Raw genomic sequence first — 22,500 nt, forward strand, 5'->3', positions numbered from 1 at the left:
ATGGGTCCCTTGTTTTAGTTTTTCAGGACAGGTGGTCTCATCTGGTCTCTCTCCTTGCTACTTGAAATGCACAAAAGCAAGATATATGTTTTCTGATAGTCTCATATGGTCTCTCTCATTGCTACTGAAAATGCAAAAAAAAAAAAAATAAAATAAAAAAAAAAAATAACAATACATATTCTCTGATGGTCTAGAGTGGTCTCTCCTCTTCTCCATACTATTTGAAATGCACAGAAATAAGTTACAAATTCTCTGGTTGTGTTGCAATAATTTTTTCAGCAGGGATGGAAGATGCTACCTCCCTACACTCCCTTCAGCTCAAAGTCCATTAAAGAGACTGTGTTCTCTATGAAAGTTTGACATCTTGATTCTATGGAGAACTTGAAAACTCTCCTATCTTCATATTCAGGAGAGATAGATGGTCCCTCCCCTACTTGCAGCTGAAAGTGCATTAAGGAGACTGTGTTCTGTGCTCATGGTAGAACTTGACAAGGCAGGCAGGCAGAGTGAGAGTCCTCCTGTTATATTCTGTTGCCGTTCTTCATTTCATGTCTGACAAGGAACTGGTGGTGTTCTGCTATGCTGTTATGTGTCACACAATGCTGCAGCTCTCCACGCTCATATTGTTTGTATATTTCATTCCACTTTCATTGTTTCCTGAGTTTTTTTTTTTTCACCTACATAAACATTTCATAACACTCATTAGTCTGTACATTCATATTACTTGCATATTTCATTCTATTCAAGTTTCTAGTTCAATTTTCTCCAGATATACACATACTTTCATACTTAAACATATCATACCACTAATCATACCTCTATACTCATAATACTACAGGTTTATAAAAATCAGTATCATATTCTTTCATAAAATACAACCAAAGGTTTCTCCATATACACATACATAACAAATGTATACTGTATTATACAATCATCCTGTATATTTACACTTTTATACACAAGTAACATTACATAACACCAAATCTTCATTGTCAAAGCTTTTCACTCAAATATACACACACAAATATGATAAGAAACATTTCATAACAAATCAACAACTTTTCATTTACACACACACACTCACACTCAAATTACACACTATAATTTTTCCTAACAACTTGCACTCACTCACACACAAACACCAACAAAAACAGTCCTTCATATCACCACTCAAATTACAAAACACTAATGTGTCTTAATAACTTTCACTCACACTTACACACACACACACACATTCCTGTATATCACCATTCACTTTACATAACTAATCAGTGAATGTCACAAGTCAGTGTTGTAAGAGGTTATCATGCCCCTCACACCTGGCCATTCCCTTCCTAGTATTGCTATCACCCACTCCATGATTAGGCAGCAGGGGGTGAGGGAATGTCCTTGTATTGTTTTGGTCTCATAACCACTTGATTTTGGATTCTTACCATCACCTGCTCTTATCTTTGCCTCTTTGATTCACTGATGACGGTGTGAGATTAGAGATTACCATGTTGAGTAAGGCTCACACACACACACACACACACACACACATTCTGTAATTTTCTCTAACAATTAAAACTGATCATTGACTTCAGGAAACACACACCTATGCATTGATATTTTTTTGGCCAGTACATTAACACACACACACACACACACACACACACACAGAAACTTCCTTAATCTTCAGTAATATGGGTGAAGGAGGATTATTAGTCTTTGTGTGTTACTGACTGACTGACTTGAGGTGTTTATGACAGATAGCCAAGTCTCATGTGCCTGTTATATGATTCCTGTGATATTTTCAGAAGTCTAGTGTTAGTTTTGTAATGTAATAATGACAATATGGCATTCTCCGGTGCCTGTGATATGGTGCTTTGTGATGAAATGTGAAATAAAAAATTAGAACTTAACTTTCCTTTTTTCTAAGCCCATCATATTACAGACATTGAAAGGTTACCCAAACCCACTCAAGCCTTGGTGATCACCTTGGTCTGAATGGTAATGTTAGACTCACATCCTGTATATCTTGACTGTCCTGAGTTCAATCCCCAATGATGACCTCTCCTGGCAATTAGAGACTACACAGTGAGAAAGTCAGTAAATAAGTTCACAGATGGCAGGATACAAGTCACCATGGCAGTATTACACCACTGGCACTGATGAAGAAATGTTTGAGGGAATAACAGTGGACAAAACTAGGGGTTACAAGTGAGTGAATTAATAAGTTACCAAGTCCCAGGATATAAGTCTACATGGCACTAATAAGTCATTGTAGCACCTTATGATGAAGAATTGCCTGGTTAACCCTTTCACTGCCAGACACCATTTCCCCTTCAATACCTATAACTTTTTACACATTATTTTTGTGCTAAGGTCTCATATTTCTGTAGCACCAAAGAGAAAATTAACCCTTTCTCTTTTCTTTCCTGTGTCACCATGCAAATCATTCATACAGTACTGGGGAGATTAGGGAAGGATGACCACAGCAGCAGAATGGTCAGGGAGATAAGGTGATGGGCAGAACACAATCAAGTCATCAGATACATGTATTGAATTCACTAAGTTGGTTTGGCATAGAAAATTACAAAAAGAAAATGACATACATGGATTCCAGATAAGGCTTGAACACATCCATGACATAATACAGCATTAGTGAGGCAGTTTACATGTGGTTTGTTAGCACTGTATAATACACAACCTTAACTTACTATATGTACACATCCAGACCTGTTCTTTTTGAATCCAGAGGGAGACCAATGCAGGGCCTCTCTTTTCTACGTTAAGGGATAAGTAAGTACACTGGATATTGCGTTAACTTGCTGTGTTGGCGTGAAGGAACGAGAATGTTGAGTAGTATAGGAAAGTGAAGTGTTGTTGGAATTATCTTATGTGTTGGTCAAGAAAAAATAGAGAAAGAAGAGAATTTCAGTTTAAAAAGGTGTCTGGGTAGGAAAGAGAATGGAAAGAGAAAAGGAAAGAGAATGTGAAGTGGTGTAAAAAAAGTTAAGTGATTCTAGAACCATTGTATATGTTGGTCAAGGAAAAGTGAGACAGTCACCTTATGTACAGGCCAAGGAAAGAGTGTCATAAGTTAGTATTATCTTGCTGTCATGTGTTTAAGAAGGGAAAGGAAGATAATGTCAAGTAGTATAAAAAAAAGTGAAGGCCATACCTTGTTATGTTTGGGTCAGGGAAGGTGTAGAGCAGGAAGAGCAAGTCAGGTATGGAAAAGGTCAAAATGAACAGACAAAAAATGGTCAAGAAGGGCTGTCCATAGGAAGCATTTTGCTATTAAGTGTTAGTCAAATAGAACAATGAGAACAAAGTATAAATGTACAAAAAAAAGTTCGGTAAATCAAGACAGGCATCATGGATGTTATGGAAAAAAAAAGTTGAAAAGTAATGTTGCACTATCAGCACCAAGGAATGCCTGTAATGTTTGTATATAAAGTATACAAATGTAACATTTCTTAGTATGAACTGGAGTTTAAGTCATATGTAATCAAACCATACAACTTTCAATTACCAATCCAACAACAAATGATAAGGTACTCAATAAACAAATGTACTTAACTGTATGTATAAAAAATAATGAGAACATCTAAATGAACACAAATAATGGATGATGGATAACATAACACTAAGCAACAGGTCCAGTTAATATTATGCACATTTCTAGGGACTAAGGGAACACAGTACATCAGCTGCACCCCTGGTGTTCCTACTGCTCCTGGCTAAGGCAGAGTAAGGGCTTCCTAGTAACCTGCAGTGTATGTGGAGTGTATCAAGATGTGGGTGGCTGTACAGCATGCCAAGTCCTCCATTAGTCTTCTTCAATCAGGATTAAGGGTGTGGAGTGTCTGGATCTCTCTTGTTTCCTGTTTCACCTTCCCTCTCCTCCTCTTCCTAAGTCATACTATACTTGGTGGCACAGACTAGCATGGTATCTCTGCTACCTTATAAAAAACTCAGGATACTTAACTTAACACTATCACTGGTAAATGTAACTGTTTGCTGATTGGCTATTTTGGATCTCTTGGGGAGCACACACACACACACAAACACACACACACAGGAGGGTAACATTCCTAGCCTTTCATCCCAGCTATGGAGAAAGGTCACAAATCTTTGCTTTACGTCTATTTCACAGCTAGAACAAGAGCTAATTTGTGGAAACAAACAAAGCTAAACTTAATTTTCCATCCACTTAAAGCTAATCCTTGCAGACAGTTTATCAGCCTATGGAAGAGTGTGTAGGCAAAATTATCATGCTATAGAGGGCTTTATATGAAACTTTCCATAATGATACCTAATCCTTGCACCCTATCACCCTATGGAAGATTATGTATAAGTCAGTATAAGCAGGATAAGTAAGTAAATTCATACTGACAGCCATTCCCAGCATGCACAGATCACCCTGGAGACAGCCCATCAAGACAGCAAGCCAAGGGAACAGCAGAGTGGGTGAAGTAGGTAAAATAAGTGAAGATCTGTTGAATGGACTTAACCTACATTAGACTGATGGTTTAGCATAGCGTCAGATGAGAGATGACAGTAACCAGTGTACAAATACTAATATGGACTGCAACACAGCTAGCAGGGAGATGCCATTCCTCTGGTAAGTGAGAGATAAGGATGTTGAGGAATAAAGTAGATACTGGGTAGTGAGATGTATTACCAGAGGACCTATGTTACTGTCTCCTGAACACATTAGTCATCAGATGTAAAAATATTACAAAACTAGAAAAATATACAAAACATTATGCACAAAACTGGAAAAATCATTAGAAAAACTAGAAAAATGTGTAAAACGAAACCATTATGCAGATATATAAAAGTGATACAAAACTGAAAAATTAATAGAGAACTAAAAAATATAACTATATATAGAACATGTATGTGTGTGTGTGTGTGTGTGTGTGTGTGTGTGTGTGTGTGTGTGTGTGTGTGTGTGTGTGTGTGTGTGTGTGTGTGTGTGTGTGTGTGTGTGTGTGTGTGTGTGTGTGTGTGTGTGTGCGTGTGTGTGTACGTGTACAAGTGGCATCCTCATAATATGGGTAGCCAGGAGTAAAAACAGTGTATATGTATGTAGTATATATAAAACTTAACTTACCACCATCAACACTGAATGCACTGATGGATGGACTCAGTAGGCACTTGTAACAACTATGGGAATGTGAGTAAATACATGAATGAATAATATACAGAATACACCGACCGGACAAAGCAGTGATGTACAAAACACTTAAGGTACTATGAAGGAGGTGTGGGGAAATGGGTGGGGTTCAGACTGCTTCCTTCACACCCCACACGTCCTCACACACTCAGTAGTTCACGAAGGCCGTGGTAGTGTCAGTAGTGTCTCAGCATCCCTCAGCACCTCAGGACGAGACTGCACAAGACTTCCACTGCACCTGTCCTCTACTTCCTCGCATGGTGGCTGTTGCTGTTCCTGAAATGTCAGAATGTGATACTCAACTGCAAGAGACTCCTGTTGACCAAGAATCACCGAGAAATGAAACACAAAAAAGGAAGAATGAGACAAGAATGAAGAAATGAAGAAGTAAATAGAAAGAATAAATGAGGGAAGATGATAAACATGAAAGCAGGTACCAAGATGAGATGCACAACAGACTCTTAAGCTATCCCACCATACGAGAAAATACATGCAAACATACATTATCAAAGCTGTCTCTCCCACAAATAGCCAAAACAAGGCACACAACTTCCATATTCACACTTATTCGCACTATCCTCTTAGCCCCTCAAGCCCTGACAGGGACAAGAAAGTATTCTTACCCTCTTAGATCAAATAATGAAAAATAAGGACGTTAAATTAAATGATGATGATGATGACAACACAAACTTGATTAATAAATTATCTACAAGTTTTAAAGTTCTCGCCATTTCTCCTTATCATTACCCTTCACCATCCTCTTCCCTGTTCTTCCTCCTCTTCACCACTCCTCATTATTCTTACCTTTCACCCTGCCTCTCCTCCCCCTTCTCTATGTCTCTCCTCTCTCTTCTTCCTTACCTTTACCTTCATCCCTCCTCCTCCCCTTCTCCCCGCCTCTTCCTGCCCCTCACCTGGACTGCAGTGGGGTGCGGAAGAGCTGGGAACGGCGGCGGGAGGTGGAGCGAGGCACACCACCCAGCATGGAGCCCCCAAAGTCTGGCGTCCTTGGCTGTACTGGATGTGTGTTCTCATCTGTCACTTGGATGAAGGAGTTCCAGTAGTCAGATGAAATCTCCAGCAGCTTCTCCATCACCTGGGACATAGTGGGGAGGGTGGAGCGTTAGTGGTGCATGACAGCTTCACATGTATGGAGGGGTTTCCAATCATATTGCTCCTCTAGTCCGCTAGACAGGGTGGAATCAAAAGCTTTTCTTCTTATCAGTTCCTCTCCTCTACCTAACTTGTCTTCAGCACCTCTCATTGCTGTATTGTTGCATCTCTGGCTGTCTTCTACCGCTATTTTCACACTAAGTGCTTGTCTCCCCTCCTCCCATGGCCTCCCTGCACAAGACTTCCTACTTCCTCTCGCCACTATTCTGTCCATCTCTCTAATGCAAGAGTTAACCAGTATTCTCAGTCATTCATCCCTTCTTATAGTAAACTCTGGAACTCCCTGCCTGCTTCTGTATTTTCCCTTTCCTGACTGAATTTTTTTTCAAGAGGGAGGTTTCAAAGAAAACATCCTCAAATTTTTATGATCCTTTTGACATCTCATTTGGAACTGGCACCTCAGTAGGACTTTTTTTTTTTTTTGCTCTTTTTGTTGTCCTTGGCCACAGCCTTTCTTAGAAAAATAAATAAGTAAATAAATAAATAAATAAAAAATAAAATAAAACAAAATAAAATAAATAATCAAATCAAATCAATCCATCAAAATGAAACCTTGTCCGTCCTCCCTCCCTCCTGTAAAATGAAACCTTGTCCGTCCTCCCTCCCTCCTGTAAACACCCCAGGCCAGGTGTTCCTCCTTACCAGGTGCTGCAGCCTGGTCTCCTGCATCATGGTGGGCATCTCTGGCTCAGCAGATGAGTACCCCACCAACGTCGGCCCGAACACCTTGGCCAGGTTCGTTGCTGGCATCTTGCACTCTGGACACTCGGCAACCCTGTGTGTGTGCAAGGCCATGAGGCATGTTTCATTTGTCAAGACTTACAGCAGAGTGCCTCAAGTCTTAAATGCAAGCAGTATACAAAAAATTAAAGAAAATATGAAAACCTGGTATTAAGTGATAGAAAACTACAAACCTCCATCAATTCTGTCCCCTAATAATATAAGAATAAAGATCACGCACACACACACCTCTGCAAGTGCGAAATGATCCAGGCCAGTGTATCCCGGTTGGGCTGCGGCAATTCAGAGATGGCCTGGTAGAGGGAGGCAGAGCAGTCCTGGTTTGCCTCGCTGGCGGCTGAGGTGAAGTCTTTCCACAGCAGGGTGGTGATGAGCGGCTCCTTCAGGCTGCGCAGGAAGATCTTGAGGGTGCCGGAGATGACGTGGATGTCCAGCTGGGAGAGGTTAGGCAGCCCACGACCCCTTAGGAATTGCTCCTGTGTGTGGGGATGTGATGGGGTGAGGAAGATGGTGAGGAAGGTAGAGAGAAATGAGCAGGGGTTGGCTGGAAGGGATGGAAAATGAGAAGGAATGGGGAATGTGAGGAAAGGATGGCCAGGGAGGTAAAGACAGGAGAAATAAGGAGGGATAGGTTGAGAGGGATGGAAAATGAGATGGAGGAATGGAAGGGATGAAGGAGACAGAGAAAAAATGTGTAAACAGAGGAATAGAAAGTGAGATTAATGAGAAATTGGAAGGAGGGATGGAAGGAATGGGTGAAGGAGACAAGGAGATACTGAAAGGAATGGGAAAAGAGCAACATTTTGAAGGAAGAGAAAACACTAAATAACCTCACATCATTTACACACACGCACACAATTACCTTAAGCTCCTTGATATCTTTCTCCGAGCCACAGAGACGATAGATCCCCACCTCTGTCAGGCCCCTGTTCTCCACCTCATTAGTACAGTGAACCACCAGAGCAGGAACCATTGGGGGCGTGGAGGGGGCATAATCTGCAATGGTGCCCTGAGGAGGTAACAAGAGGTGATAAGAAGCACTGGGTTTTAATGTATAAGAACACAGGATAGATCAGGGAAGTTTGAGGGTGTAACTATGACAGTCAGAAGGCAGGAAAGGAGGAGAAAAGATGAAAAGAGAAGAAGGGGATAAAGAAGAAAAGAAACAAAGGGATAAAGTATGAGAAAGTAAGAGAACTGAGTAAAATGAAAGAATGGAGAGAAAGGAGAACAAAAGAAAGGAAGGGAATAAAGAAGAAAAGAATAAAACAAAGATCAGAAAGTAAGAGAAGGCAGGAGAATAGAATAAAAAGAAAGAAAGAAAGAAAGAAAGGAGGAAAGAAAAGACAAGACAAAAAGAAAGGAGAAGGATGAAGAATAAAACAAAGGCAAAAAATAGGAGAAACTAAGAGAATAAGAAAGAGAACAGAAAAAGAAATGTAAAGGTAAGGAAGGAAAAGAAGAAAAGAAGAAACCAAAGGTAAAGAAATAAATGACAGCAAGTGATTAGGAGACAAAAAAAAAAAAAAAAAAAAAAAAAAAAAAAAAAAAAAAAATTACAACCACAAAAAGTGACATGTACAAAGAAAGATTACACACACAAAGGCACCTCACCATGCAGCCCTTGTTGTTGGGGGTGTTGGCACTGGGCACGCAGGGGAGGGGCACCTGCTCCCGGCACTCACTGTGACAGATGGCCCGGCAGTCACGGCACTTCAGACATGCCTTGGCAAACTTGATCCTGTGATGAGACACAAAGGGAAGGTGCAACAAAAAATAAAATAAATAAATAAATAAATAAAAATAAAATTAATAAAAAAAATAAAGTGAAAAATGTAAGAAAATAATAACAAATCAAAATAAACTGAAAGATGGAGGGAAAAAAAATAAATAAAAAAGAAAATAACATATGTGGACTTAATTATTTATTTAGACAGAATATATTTGACCTAAAAACTCCCTAGGCATGGTCTTGAATTAATGTCAAGTTATTTATTTCACCCCTATATTAGGCAGCAAACACCAGTCACTCCACATTAACTAACAAGTATAAGTCACCTCCAATTTAGCACTGAGAGATGGACACTTAAGTAAGACTGAGAAAAGATTAAGGATTTTTTTTTTTTCTGTGTGAGTGAATCAGTGTTTTCTTCTTATGTATATATGCCTGAAATATAGGCAACCACCACCAATAGGAAATGTGAGGCTCATTGCCAAAACAGCAAACACAGCAGGCTGGCCACACACTGCCACACCAAGGCGTAATAGTGGAAGAAAAAAAAAAAAAATAAATAAATAAATAAAAAAATAAAATAAATAAATAAATAAAATAAAATAAATAAATAAAATAAAATAAAATAAAAAATAAAAATAAATAAATAAACAATAAAACATTAAAAGTGATACAAAAAAGACTGTCATTTTGTGTAATGGTAAATTTATTTTTCACACACACACACACACACACACACACATCAAGACCTACAAAGAAAAACCATAACACAGAAAAACAAGGCAAAACACACACACACACACACACACACACACACACACACACACACACACACACACACACACACACACACACACTAACTCAAAGTAAAGATCAGCAAACACAACCATTACCCCAGTACCTCTTTCCACACGGCTGGCAGTGCTCAATCTTATAGGTGGTCTTGAGGACGAAGGCGTGGGTGCGTCCATTCACCTTGCTGGCCGAGTTGTAGTTACGAAGCACTGGGGTGTGTGGGGTGCCTGTTGGGGTGCTGTACGCCTGGTGCTGGGGTGAGAGATTAGGATGTGAGGGTGACGGGGAGCTGGCCTTGTATGGAGAGGGGAAGATAAGGTGGGTAGTGTGGTATGTTAAAGATGTGTTCTGATGTTGCGTAAAGGGAGAAGAAATCAATGGGTGTGGGGTGTGTGGTGGTGTTTTTTGATGGGAAATGATTGTGCTGGGAGTGACAGGGAAGGAGAGGAGAGGAGAGGAGAGGAGGAGAGAAGAGGAGAGGAGAGGAGAGGGGAGAGAGAAAGGAGAGAGAAACAGGACTGAAATAAATTAAGGCAAAAAATCAAACAGCCAATCAATAAATAAAATAAAATAAAAAAAATGAAACAAAAGATACAGAAAGACAAATTAAAAAAATGGATAATGAAACAATAAAAGAAAACAGAGAAACAATCTGGAGACCAATAAAAGAAACACAAAAACATCTCTATACAATAAATAAATAAATTAATTAATGAATAAGTAAAAATGGTAAAAAAAAAAGTAAATAAATAAATAAAGATAAAATAAGTAAAGAAAAGAAAAGAAAAGAAAAGAAAAGAAAAGAAGAAAATAAAATATCTAAAAACAATAACAAACACATACACATCTCGTTAACTTACCTGAGGCGTGACAGGTGTGCCGATGTTGATATAATTGTAATTTACCGAGGGGGACAGCATGCCCTGCCTGTTCCCTACTGATGGGGTGGGGGGCGGAGGGGCTGGAGTGCGTGGGGGCTTCTTAAGGGGACTCAGCATCTCCTCTGCAACAGTAGAAGTTATGGGATTAGCAGGTGTGGGGGGGGGGAGGGCAGATATTTGAGACAGGTGTGGATAGATATGGGAGAGAGACAGAAGGACAGGACAAGAGAAGGTGAGAGAAGAAAGGTAAGAGAAGACAGGAAGGAGAGAGAAGAGGAAAGGAAAGGCAAAAGGTGGAAGCAAGATAGATGGGAACACAGGAGCATGAGAGAAGAGAGGAAACATAAGAAGACAGGAACAATATTGAGGAAAATAAACATACAAGAAGACAGAAGAAAGAAAGAGGAGGAGGAAAGGCAGAGAAAAGTAAGATAAATGGAGACACAGGAAAAGAAGATAAAAGATCACAAGTATAGATGGGAAGACAGGAGAGAAGAAAAAGGAGATGAAAGGGGCAGATACATGACAGCAGAGTAGAATATTTGAGACAATAGAAAAGATAGGGCAGGTTAGAGATAGGAAAACAGGAACAAGATGGAAGAGGAAAAAACAGAGGTAAGAAATCCAGGTAAGAGATAGAGAAACCAGAAAACAGAAGCAAGAGAGACAAAGAACAGAAGTAAGAGATGGAGATATTGGAGATGCAGAAAGATGGGAAGGCAGGGGCAAGAGAGGAAAGAAGAATGAAGGTAAGACATGGAGAATGATGAAGAGATGAGAAGACAGGAGCAAGAGAGAAGGAGATATAGGAAGGCAGGAGTAAAAGAGAAGGGAAAAGAGAGACAGGAATACAGGAAACAGAAAAGGAAGGGTAAAGAGATCAGAAGATAACAGATAGGAAGAGGAAATTGGAGGAAAGGAAAGAAGGGTCTGAGGGAGGAAGGAAATGATTAAACAGAAATGGCAGACAAAAAGAAGGGAAGTTAGAGGGAATGGAAGTACATGATAATTTCTTAACTTCATATATAGACATTAGCGTTTATGATGGTAATAATTGTGTGTGTACCTTCCGTCAACACACTTACACTAAGAATCAGCTTAAATATTAAAATCTTAAGTGATATATACTAAAGAAAAACTTCCTTACCATTAATTAATTATAAATTTTCTTCTATCTTTTCTTCTCAATAAATATATAAATAAATGAAAATAAGTAAAGAAATAGAAAAAATTATGTTAGTCTCTTCTTTCACTATAAAAACTGCAACTATTGTGTTATTATACATATTGTTCACCTCTAATGTCAGGAACTAAATATATGGTTAGTCCTGCTCCCAAAGGAATAGAATGTGGAAGAGAAATACAGCAATAGGAATGTAGCTGGAAAAAATGCATAAATCATGCAATAAAAAAAAAAAAGTTAGGTCACTTGAGACTGAAAAAAAAAGTATTGGTAACTAATGTAGAAACAAAATGAATAGAAAAGACACTAAGAAAAAAAAAAAAAATATATAAATATAAATAAACAAATAAATAAAAAGAAATAATAATAATAATAATAATAATAAAAATAATAATAATAATAATAATAAAAATAATAATAATAATAATAATAATAATAATAATAACAGAAAAAAAAAGTGAAAAATACCACACATACAATATCCTTGTGTTTTTCTTACAAATACAACAGTTGTGTTCTGACGCCCTAGGTGACAACAACAGCACCACAACATTAGCACTGTTGAATGACGGGCTGTAGGTGCCAAGGCTGGTCAGACCTGTCCCAAAAATGAGTTTACAACATGGCAAAGGAACGGAACTGTCATAACTCGGACTCCCTGTGAATGTCTCTCTATGTGTCGTGCCCCTACACCACCAGAGGAAGTCAATTACACCCTCAGCACACCCAAGGAATTATTGTATTAGTATTTATCCATTTACTCCCAATGCCCACACACCATTAAGTCGTGCGTGCTCTCTTCTGAATTGTCTCTTCTTTAGTATTCACTTTTTCTTTTTTATGGGAGAGAATTATTTTTTTCTAGTTTTTTCTTTCCTTGGGTATGTGAGAAAAGGAGTAAAGATGGAAAAGACAAAGAAAAGTAGTCATTCATTAGCTCTCTACACCCAAATACCCTCCACTAGTCATTCATTTCACATCTACACCCAAACTACATGTGATTGTCAAGCTGTGAATGACAGAATCACCCTAAATGATGAATGAATGAATGAATGAATGAATGCATGAATAAATAAATAAATAAATGAAGAGAAAAGTAAAAAGCAGTGATTCATTTCCCATCTACACACGAAGAACACTCAACTGTCGAGTTATGAATGGCAGAATCACCCTCTGGGATAAGAAAAAATAAATAAATAAAACTAAAAAGCAGCCATTCATCCCTCATCTACATAAAATACACCTGACTGTAAAAAAAAAAAAAAAAAAAAAGCTACCCTCAACTGTTGAGTATAAAGAAAAAGCATCACTTCCCATCTAACCCTAGGGAACCCAAGAAGCCGTCTACCAGGCACCCCAGACAGGCTACCACGTTACCTCTGCTGCTCTCCAGGGACGACTTCTCTGCTGAAAGATCCACGCCCTCCCCTGCTTGAAGGAGAGGTGAGGCTATTGGCAATGTGGATCTCAACCTGTCCCTACACCCTTGCTGAGCCTATACAGTGGTTACCTTATGCTTTGTTGTAGTACTAGTTATATTATGAGTCTTAATCCTTTCATTACCACTGTGGACCTCAACCTGTCCCTATATCCTTGCTGAACCAACAAACTGAGCCTATACAGTGATTACCCCATGCTTTGTTGTAGTTTCTTAATGTATATGAGTATGAAATTTTTCACTGCCATGGTCATCCTTCGTTAACCTTCCTGGCACTGTAAGAACTATCTGCATGGAGATGAAGGAGAGGAAAGAGGGAACATTTATGGTTAATCTTGTCTTACACTGTAGAAATATCTATGAAAGCTTAACACAAAAGTGCCAAAAAATTGTAGATATGAGAGATTTGTGTGGCAGTGAATGGATCTCCTCTCCTTCATGTCTCTTGATAATCCTGTGCTGCAATGCTCAAAACTAAATAGCTGAGCCAAGGAACACCATATGTAAACTTAGGACTAAACATGCCACTTCTTTCCTTCCTGTCTCTTGGTAATTGCTGTAATGCTAACAACAAGTCAAGGTGAACTCAAGGAACACAAAATAAACTGGGTAAAAATAAAAAACTAAGCATGCCACTTCCTTCCTTCCTGTTTCTTGGTAATCTGCTGCAATGCTAAACAGAAACCAAGAATCAACTCAAGGAACAAAAAACAGAGGAATAAATATAAAAAAAAAAGCTAAACATGCAACTTCCTTCCTGGCAATTTATAAAGCTTAAAAATACCCAACCACTGACTCAAATGCCAAACATGAACTAAAAACAACAGACATACAAATAAATAACACAGCAGGAGGGCCAAGGAGCAGCAGAAAGCACAGAGGCACTCACCACCAATGACGGCCAGGTAGGGCGGTGCTGAGGGCTGGATGTCCACCTTGACGCTCTTCAGCTCATCTCCCTCTGTGTAGCATGTCACCTCTGTCTTCACCTCTAGGCTCTGTTTGTTCTCCTGTGGTGTGAGAACAAGAGGGAGTGAGGGGAGGGATAGAGTGAGTGGGTAAGTGAGGGAAGAAGTGACGGATAGAGTGAGTGAATGATGGGCAGATTGAATGAATGACTGAATGAATGATACAGGAAGAAACCGATGAACAGAGTGAATGAGTGATAAAGGAAGTGAGTGAATGAGTGATGGAGGAAGTGAGTGACAGGAAGAGTGAGAGAGTGAATGAATGACAGAGGAAGAAAAATATGAATAGTGAATGAGTGACAGAAAGTGAGAGATAGAAGAAAAGAGTAATAAACATAATGAGTGGTGGACAGTGTTTCTACTTCACACTCAACACCCTGCCAACACCCACCTTGCCTCCATCACCGCCACTTATCCTGCCAGACAGTCGCTTGTGTCCCACCCCTGAGGACCTGTCCAGCCTGTCAGGGGAGGACTTGCGCTTGTAGGAACGGCCGGAGCGTAGACGGGAGTCCTCCAGGTCGTCCTCCTCCGTGATGTCCATCTGTGACACGTTGAGGATGGTGCCTGGTGGGTCAAGTTAGGTTAGGTCTGATATGGTTAGGTTAGGTTGGGTTTGGTTGGGTTAGGTTAGGTTAGATTTGGTTGTGTTGGATTAGGTTTGCTTAGGTGAAGTTTGGTCGTGTTAGGTCCAGTTTGGTAGTGTTTGGCTGGGTTTGATTTGGTGAAATTTGGTTTGGTTATGTTTGCAAATGTTTGGTTTGGATAGATGAGGTCAGAGTAGATTAGATTAGGTTAAATTAGATTAAGTAAGATAGGTTATGGTTAGCTGTCAACCACAAGAAAATAGACATGTTAGATGAAATGATGACAACAACACTGTGTGTGTGTGTGTGTGTGTGTCCCCACAACACGCACCAATAGAGTCATGGTCCTCGGTGATGGTGGACAGTGGGCCGTTGGGTGAGTGCTGCCTGCTCAGGCCGTGCCCCGGCCCTGGCACCTCTGAGGAGAAGGAATGCTGCAGCTGCTGGAGGCGCTCCTTCGTCTTCACCACCTGTCCCTGCCCCAGCATCTCTATCGCCTGCAGGATCTGTCCAGCCTAGCAAAGAAGATAATATTTTAAGGTGCCTGTATATTGTCTCTATCTCTGTCTAACCTTAACCTAACTTAGTATAACCTTAACAAACTTATACTAATGTAAACCTTACCTGTCATAACACAATCTAATACAAATAGTATATACTAATGTGACTCAACATAACCAAATGTGATCTGAAATAAGAGTAATCTAATAAGAAATTAATTCTTTTGCTTACACCAGACTTTCATTTTTTTGTAGAATATAATAAAATACAATTAAACATCTTTATAGTTTCAAAACAAAACCAGTGAAGCTGATTCAACCCAAGGTATCCTTGTTTTATCTAACCTTACCTAATGCAACCTAAAGGTGCCATCACACTAGCACATTTTTTGTCAACTTTCTGAAAATCAAGTTTCTTGAGCACGCCCCGTCACATGCAATTTCATTGACAATAAACAAACGTGGCTCTGGGCTCTCTCTCTCTGGCTGGCTGCGGGTCCAGCCAGCCCAGGACCCCAATTCTCCACAGGTGCTGCTCCGCTGACACACAGGCAGACAGTCGCTGTTCTGTACTATATTACAAGTTTTGTCAATTGTAGATGAGCCCAGTGAGTTAAAATGGTATGCAGTATGCAGGAGTAGAGAAACAGAGACCTTCCAAGAGAGTAATCATTCATCAAATCATGCCACACACTTTTTGCTGTTATATGTCCACAAGTTAAATGTAATGACATGTGAAATTAAGCGATTTTATATTTTCTTTATTTAAAATTTATTTATTTATTATTTTATTTTTTCCTAAAAACAGTAAGGTTCATTTAGTATATCTGTATATCATAAACATAGATTTTCATCTGACAACAAAAATTGAGGACAATCCTCCTCTGTGAAGACGATCACTTCTGTCTGACGATGCAGACAGAAAAAAATGGAAGGAGTTGACAGAAAATGTGCCAATGTGATGGCACCTTTAGGTATCCTACCTTAACTGAACTTGGCATTACTTAACTTAACCAAATCAAGCCAAACCCAAGCAAGTCTCACCAGACCTAACCTAACCTAACCAAGCCAAGCCTCACCATATCCCTCTTCTCATTCTCGGCAGCAATTCTACGTCCCTTCTCCAGGTCCAGCAGGTGACGCGCGTTCTTCAGCTTCATCTCCAGATTTTTTATGGTCTTCTGCCCCTGGTTCACCTGCTCCTGTAGCCGCTGCACCTCGCCTGCCAGCTCCTGCCACTCCCGCTGCTGCCCCTCCACCCCCTCTGTGAACTCCAGGAACTCTGTAAGGCATGGCAGGGTCAGGAGAGGCAGGGTGTGTGATGATAGGTGAAGAGATGTCATTGATGACTTGGATACAAATGTTGAGAGATGATAAATGGTTCATTGATGTAGAGATGATATGAGAGAGTTTAGTAGATGTGGAGATGTGATAGGAGAGGATTTAGTGATGTGTGGAAAGATGATTGTTGATTTGGTGATGTACAGGGAGTGTGAAGGTTTTATCTCTTATGGTTTCAAAAGAAAAAGATGAAGGAAGAGAAAGATGCGGGGAAAAAAAAAGAAAAAAAAAGAAAAAAGAAAAAAAAAAGGATGGAGGAGGAGTAGCATAGCAAAAATGAGATTAGAGAGCAAGAACACAGAACAAAATTAAAATAAACTGAAAAGTTGTGATGCATAATTTCATCTTTTAAGCACAGAGCCGAGACAGAAGAAGAGCAAAAAAATAAATTCATAAAAAATAAATAAATAAACAAAAATAAACATATAAATAAAATAAAATATCAAATAAATAAATAAATGAATGAACAAAATAATAATAGTAGTCAAAACCTAATCATCATTATACACATAAATAATAATAATAATAATAATAATAATAATAATAATAATAATAATAATAACAACAACAATAACAATAAATGAACAGAAGAGCATAACACAAAGGGTTGCTCACTCTTCTCTGCCGGGTCGGACAAGAGTTTCATGGTGCGGATCAGCTCGTCAAACTGTGTGGTGAGGGACTCCATGGTGGTGGTGGTGGTGTTGTGGGCTTGTTTTTCACTGTCACACACCCTTCCCTCTCAGCAGACCTGCCGACACACACACATACACATGATATACAAGCACATTATCACACTGACGCTGCACAAAAACGATATAATTTTGTATAAGTGAAACCTCAAACAGGATATAATTTGCATGAGTAACGGTGGGCATACATTTCATCTTACCACACTAAGAAACTGAGATAAAAAAAAATAATGAGATGCTAATAATTCATTCATTTGATATCTGAAAATTGAATGGAAACTAAAATATTCATGCTGATATAGAGTAAACGGATGCAAACATTGAAATTTTCACATTCCCAACGTAAACACAGATACGAACCAAACGAGTATAAACATTTAAACACACAGGCATTCAGATCATTAACAAAATGCACTAATTAAGGGAGTCAAAACATTCAGACATTTACAGCCAATCAAGAAATAAAAATAGCAACACAATGTAAAAAGTAAACGAGTACAAACATTCAAATATGCCCAGGTACCCACAACGTAAACATTCCCTTGTGTGCAAACGAACAGGAACTACAATAACTTTACTCATATTTCCCTCGCCCAACAATAATTCCCTCTGTTGTGCTTACTCACCCGTTGATCGCCTCACTACAGCACGCCAACACCGCCTCAGCACATGCCAACGACACAAAATTCAAAGGAAAAACACAAAAAACATAGGGCCCCCGTGTTGCTCAGCCTCAGATCTCCCGCAACACTATAAGGGAGGGAAGCTTCGCCGCGCCGACCTCAGTGGAAACAAAAGACGATCGCTGTTCAGTATTTATGGTCCAAATTTATTTGTTTTTGGCATTTCCTTGGATAATTTTAAAGATTTTAAGCTATATTCCTGTTCTATATATTCATGTTTATTTCGTAAGTGTTATTTTGCCTTTCTTTTCGTCTTTGTTAATGATATCTCAAAGGGAGAAGGAAAGGATAGGATTGTACGCTAAAAAGGATTCTTGGTCAGTAGATAACCAGTATTTTCGTTTTTCTTTTAGCATTCCTGGCCTAATTCAGACTTCCTGGTAATAATATTCAGCTCTTAAATAATGCTCTCCCTAAGTATATATCCCAAGTAAATATTAAAGTAAAAACAAAAGGATTAGAATGTTTTCTAAGGATAACTCTGACTCAGGACTCTACTGTTTTGGTTACCTATACTTAACAGATTCAAAACAGCCACATGAAGGCGGGCTTTTAAATGTGTGGAATGCGGCTCATGACAACGAATGAACGGAGAAAAAGTAATTGAAGAGGAGGAGAAAGTCTGGGAGACAGATAGAATGGGGTAAGAGATGGAGAGAAATAAGGAGGGAAGACATTAGGTGGATAAGAGAGAATAAGATATACGAGAGATGAGGAAGGATGGAAGGTGAGATAGGATAGAAGATAGGGAAATAAACAGAAGAGAGAGAGAGAGAGAGAGAGAGAGAGAGAGAGAGAGAGAGAGAGAGAGAGAGAGAGAGAGAGAGAGAGAGAGAGAGAGAGAGAGAGAGAATTTGAACATTTATCCATTGCTTAGTTGTACAATATCATGTACTAAATATATGTTAACAGTTAATTACATCTGTAGCATGCTTTTCTAAAGCTAAGCTTGAAAAATTTAGATTTAGGTAGGAGATAGGAAAAAAATGGTTCTTAAATAGAGTGGTAGATGAGTGGAACGGACTCAGTAATCATGTTGTTAGTGCTAGGACATTAGAAAGCTTCAAGAGAAGATAAGACAGGTTTATGGATGGAGGTGGAAATAGGTAGGTATATTTCATACAGGGACTGCCATGTGTAAGCCTAGTCGCTTCTTGCAGCTCCCCTTATTTCTTATGTTCTTATGTAAGCTTTTTAGAGAGAGAGAGAGAGAGAGAGAGAGAGAGAGAGAGAGAGAGAGAGAGAGAGAGAGAGAGAGAGAGAGAGAGAGAGAGAGAGAGAGAGAGAGAGAGAGAGAGAGAGAGAGGATGTTTATAATCAAGACAATTCTTTTTCTTCTTAACCTTCCTTTTCTTTTTTTTTTCTTTCTTTGGTACATTCTCTCGCTTTGTTTCTTCGGGAATGATTTATCTTTTCTGTTTTGAGAGAGAATAACAATGATTTTTTTTTCCTTCCTGATTTTTTTTTTTTTTTTGTCTTCCTTCTTTATGCATAAAAAAGAACCTCATATTATGCATTCCCTCTAGACACCCATAAATAAATCACACCATTACTAACATTACAAATTATTTTCAGAGTGCGGCTCACATTTATCAGTGAAGAATAATTATTGCATTGGTATTAGTAAAGATTTTCATGGTTCTTACTCTTGAAACTCTTGGTTATCACACACACACACACACACACACACACACACACACACACACACACACACACACACACACACACACACACTACAAACAGGTCATTGATCTAATAAATGTTCCTTCTTCGATACCGAGAGAGAGAGAGAGAGAGAGAGAGAGAGAGAGAGAGAGAGAGAGAGAGAGAGAGGAGAGAGAGAGAGAGAGAGAAACAATGAAACCCCTCTCTCTCTCTCTCTCTCTCTCTCTCTCTCTCTCTCTCTCTCTCTCTCTCTCTCTCTTCCTCTTTTCTTCCTTTACCAAGAGTTTATTAGCATATTTTATTCATATTATTACTCTGTTTCATCCTTCCTTCCTCACTTCCTCTCGCAGTCTTCCTTCCTTGCTTTCCTTACCCCTTCTCTTATTCTTTCTCTTCCTTTCCTCTTTTCTTTCGTTTTGCTTCCTTCCTTCATTCCTCCTTTCCATTTTATTCTTTCCTTCTTTTCTCTCTCCCTCATTGTTTTCCTTCCTTCTCTCAGTGCTTCTTCCTACCTTCCTTCCTTCATTCATTCATTCCCTATTTCTTTCCTTTCCTCCCTCAGTTTCCTGCCTTCCTTCATTTCTACTTGTAGTTTCTTATTTCCTTCCTTCATTCATTGTTTACCTTCCTTCCTGCCTCTCCCTCTCTCTCTCTCTCTCCCCCTTCTCCCCCTTCTCCCTCCTCTCCCTCACGTGGCTGGGCAATGTGAGAGGACACGTGGGGAACCAGCACAGCACAGAACAAGCTTGGCACTCACTCTCCCCTCTCACTTCCCCCTCTCACTCTCTCTCCCCTCAATCACTGCCTCCTCACCTTACCTTTCTTCCTTTACCTTACCTTTGTGTCCGAGGAGAGGGGGGAAAAGAAGGGAGAGGAGAAGGGGAGAGGGGAAAAGAGGGAAAGGGAGAGGGGAAAAAGAGGAAGGTGAGGACATGTTGTTTAATGATAGGGTTCACTACTCTCTCTCTCTCTCTCTCTCTCTCTCTCTCTCTCTCTCTCTCTCTCTGGGTTCATACTTTAGATATTACAAATCTCACGTACTAATGACATTAATGTTTGTTCTAAAGGATGTAACGGTTTTAACGGTCCCTGAATTCAAATGCAATATAGTATTTAAATGTCGCGTATCGTTTTTTCAACCGTTTTCTTATTGCGTCTTCCGTTTTCTTTACGATATTTTATTCCACTTACATCTCCGCCTCTTTCAAACATCACTTGCTGAGTTTGTTGTGAGTGTTCAGATAACCTAGTACGTAACGGTTCTAACGGCTGACAGTTATTTGAAATTTAAATTAAAATTAAAAACTACATTGATTGCGGCTCTAGCAGCGGGTATAAATATAAATTTCACCCATTCATATTTAAATAACTGGTGTAAGTTTAAATCTCACCTGTTCAAATTTAAATCTTAAACGCTTTCTGAAGTGCTTAGCGAATAGTTTAATACATAATGGTTGCAGAAGTCAAGTCAACAACTATTTGAAATTTGAATTAAAAGTAAATACTACATGAATTTTGATCCCAGTAACCGATGTAAATTTAAATAAGTTATATCCATTCAAATTTAAATTTGTAAAGTTTTGTAACCTTCTTAACGAACAGCTTAATACATAACGGTTATAACGGTCAACACTTACTTGAAATTTGAATCACCAGTACATACTACAACAACAACAGTAACCACTTTTAAGTTTAATTTTACCAGTTCAAATTTAAACTTGTAACGCTTTTTAACCATCAAAACGAACATATTTCAAATTTTAAACCACCAACATACTAAATTTGATTCGACTCTAGTAGCCGGTAAAACTTTTAATTCTATCCGTTCAAATTTAAACATGTAACGTTTTTAACCGTCCCAGCGAACTGCCTTACGAGCTTCTTCTTAGAACAGCGGCCATCACTCAGACCCGAGGGAGGAGATAGGCCAGGGAAGATGAGGAAGAGGAAGAGGAAGAAGAGGAGGAGGAGGAGGGGGAGGGAAAAGAAAAAGATGAGGTGGTGAAGGAGGAGGAGAAGGAAGAGGAAAGAGACGAGAAGTTGGTGAAGGAGATGGAAGAAAAAAAGGAGGAGGAGGAGAGGGAGGAGGAGGAGGAAGAAGAGGAGGAGGAGTAGATGGAGGGAGACGGAAAGAAGAGGAAGCGGTGTATGAAGAGGAGGAGGAGGAGGAGGAGGAGGAGATGGAAAGAGCGAGAAAAAAAAATAAAGGAAAAATAAGAGATGAAGAGAAGGAGGAAGAAAGCTACAATGAAAAGGAAAAAAAGAACAAGAACAAAAACAAGAAAAGAAGAAGAAAAGGAAGAATAAGAATAAGAATAAAAAAATAAGAATAAGAAGAAAGAACAATATGAAAAATGAATTAGAAGAAAGACAAATTAGAAGAGAGAGAGAGAGAGAGAGAGAGAGAGAGAGAGAGAGAGAGAGAGAGAGAGAGAGAGAGAGAGAGAGACCCATTACCCTTTACGTCTTGTCCTACTTCTCAAATTTTTTTCCCTAACGTATTCTTTTTTCCCCTTAATTTCTTCCTCATACTTGTAGAAAGTTTGTTGAACTGGGCACCACAGGAGAAAGGCGGCGCTGGGCAGGTAAAGAACAGGTGTGGAGGTGCGCAGACACACACACACACACACACACACACACACACACACACACACACACACACACACACACACACACGTACACATAGACACATACACGCACCCAAACCCACACAATCTCACTGGTTCCTTTGAAATCCCTTACTGCATTGCTTTGCCGGCAGAAACCACTGGGAGGTATATGAGATCTAATACCCTTCCCGTGAGATCCAATGTCTTATGCTCTGGTGGAGGTGCAAAATAGCAATTGGGTTGACAGGACAATATGTTAGTTTGATTGTGGTTAGTGTTTGGCATGGTGTGTCTGTCTGTGTGTGTGTAATGGAAGGAAATTGCCGGGAAGGAAATAAATGTTGT

General features: G+C 39.3%; 2 protein-coding genes across 4 annotated transcripts in view; one reads left to right on the forward strand and one right to left on the reverse strand.

Moving 5' to 3' along the window:
* Positions 1–1,901, forward strand: part of LOC135092880 (probable 4-coumarate--CoA ligase 3) — a 10,746-nt gene extending 8,845 nt beyond the window's left edge. The window contains exon 10 of the mRNA XM_063991642.1: positions 1–1,901. This exon is cut by the window's left edge and continues 372 nt beyond it. The gene's annotated coding sequence lies outside the window, so the exon portion shown is untranslated.
* A 623-nt stretch (positions 1,902–2,524) lies between these two features.
* On the reverse strand, positions 2,525–17,971 carry LOC135092879 (rac GTPase-activating protein 1-like). Of its 3 annotated transcripts, none has more exons than XM_063991640.1 (15): positions 17,825–17,971; positions 17,122–17,257; positions 16,245–16,447; positions 14,997–15,180; positions 14,470–14,645; positions 14,000–14,120; positions 13,050–13,100; positions 10,469–10,611; positions 9,715–9,860; positions 8,696–8,822; positions 7,944–8,090; positions 7,310–7,557; positions 6,983–7,115; positions 6,082–6,263; positions 2,525–5,443 (listed from the first exon to the last, which is right to left on the reverse strand). In XM_063991640.1, the coding sequence occupies exons 2-15, from the start codon at positions 17,192–17,194 to the stop codon at positions 5,413–5,415; spliced, it is 1,965 nt and encodes a 654-aa protein (XP_063847710.1). In that variant the 5' UTR covers positions 17,195–17,257; positions 17,825–17,971; the 3' UTR covers positions 2,525–5,412. The 3 variants fall into 3 exon arrangements, with proteins under 3 accessions (XP_063847710.1, XP_063847709.1, XP_063847711.1); XM_063991639.1 differs by having other exon boundaries at positions 13,050–13,103; XM_063991641.1 differs by lacking the exon at positions 13,050–13,100.
* Positions 17,972–22,500: the final 4,529 nt, after the last annotated feature.

This window comes from Scylla paramamosain, chromosome 41 (genome assembly GCF_035594125.1).
Source record: "Scylla paramamosain isolate STU-SP2022 chromosome 41, ASM3559412v1, whole genome shotgun sequence".
NCBI lineage: Eukaryota > Metazoa > Arthropoda > Malacostraca > Decapoda > Portunidae > Scylla > Scylla paramamosain.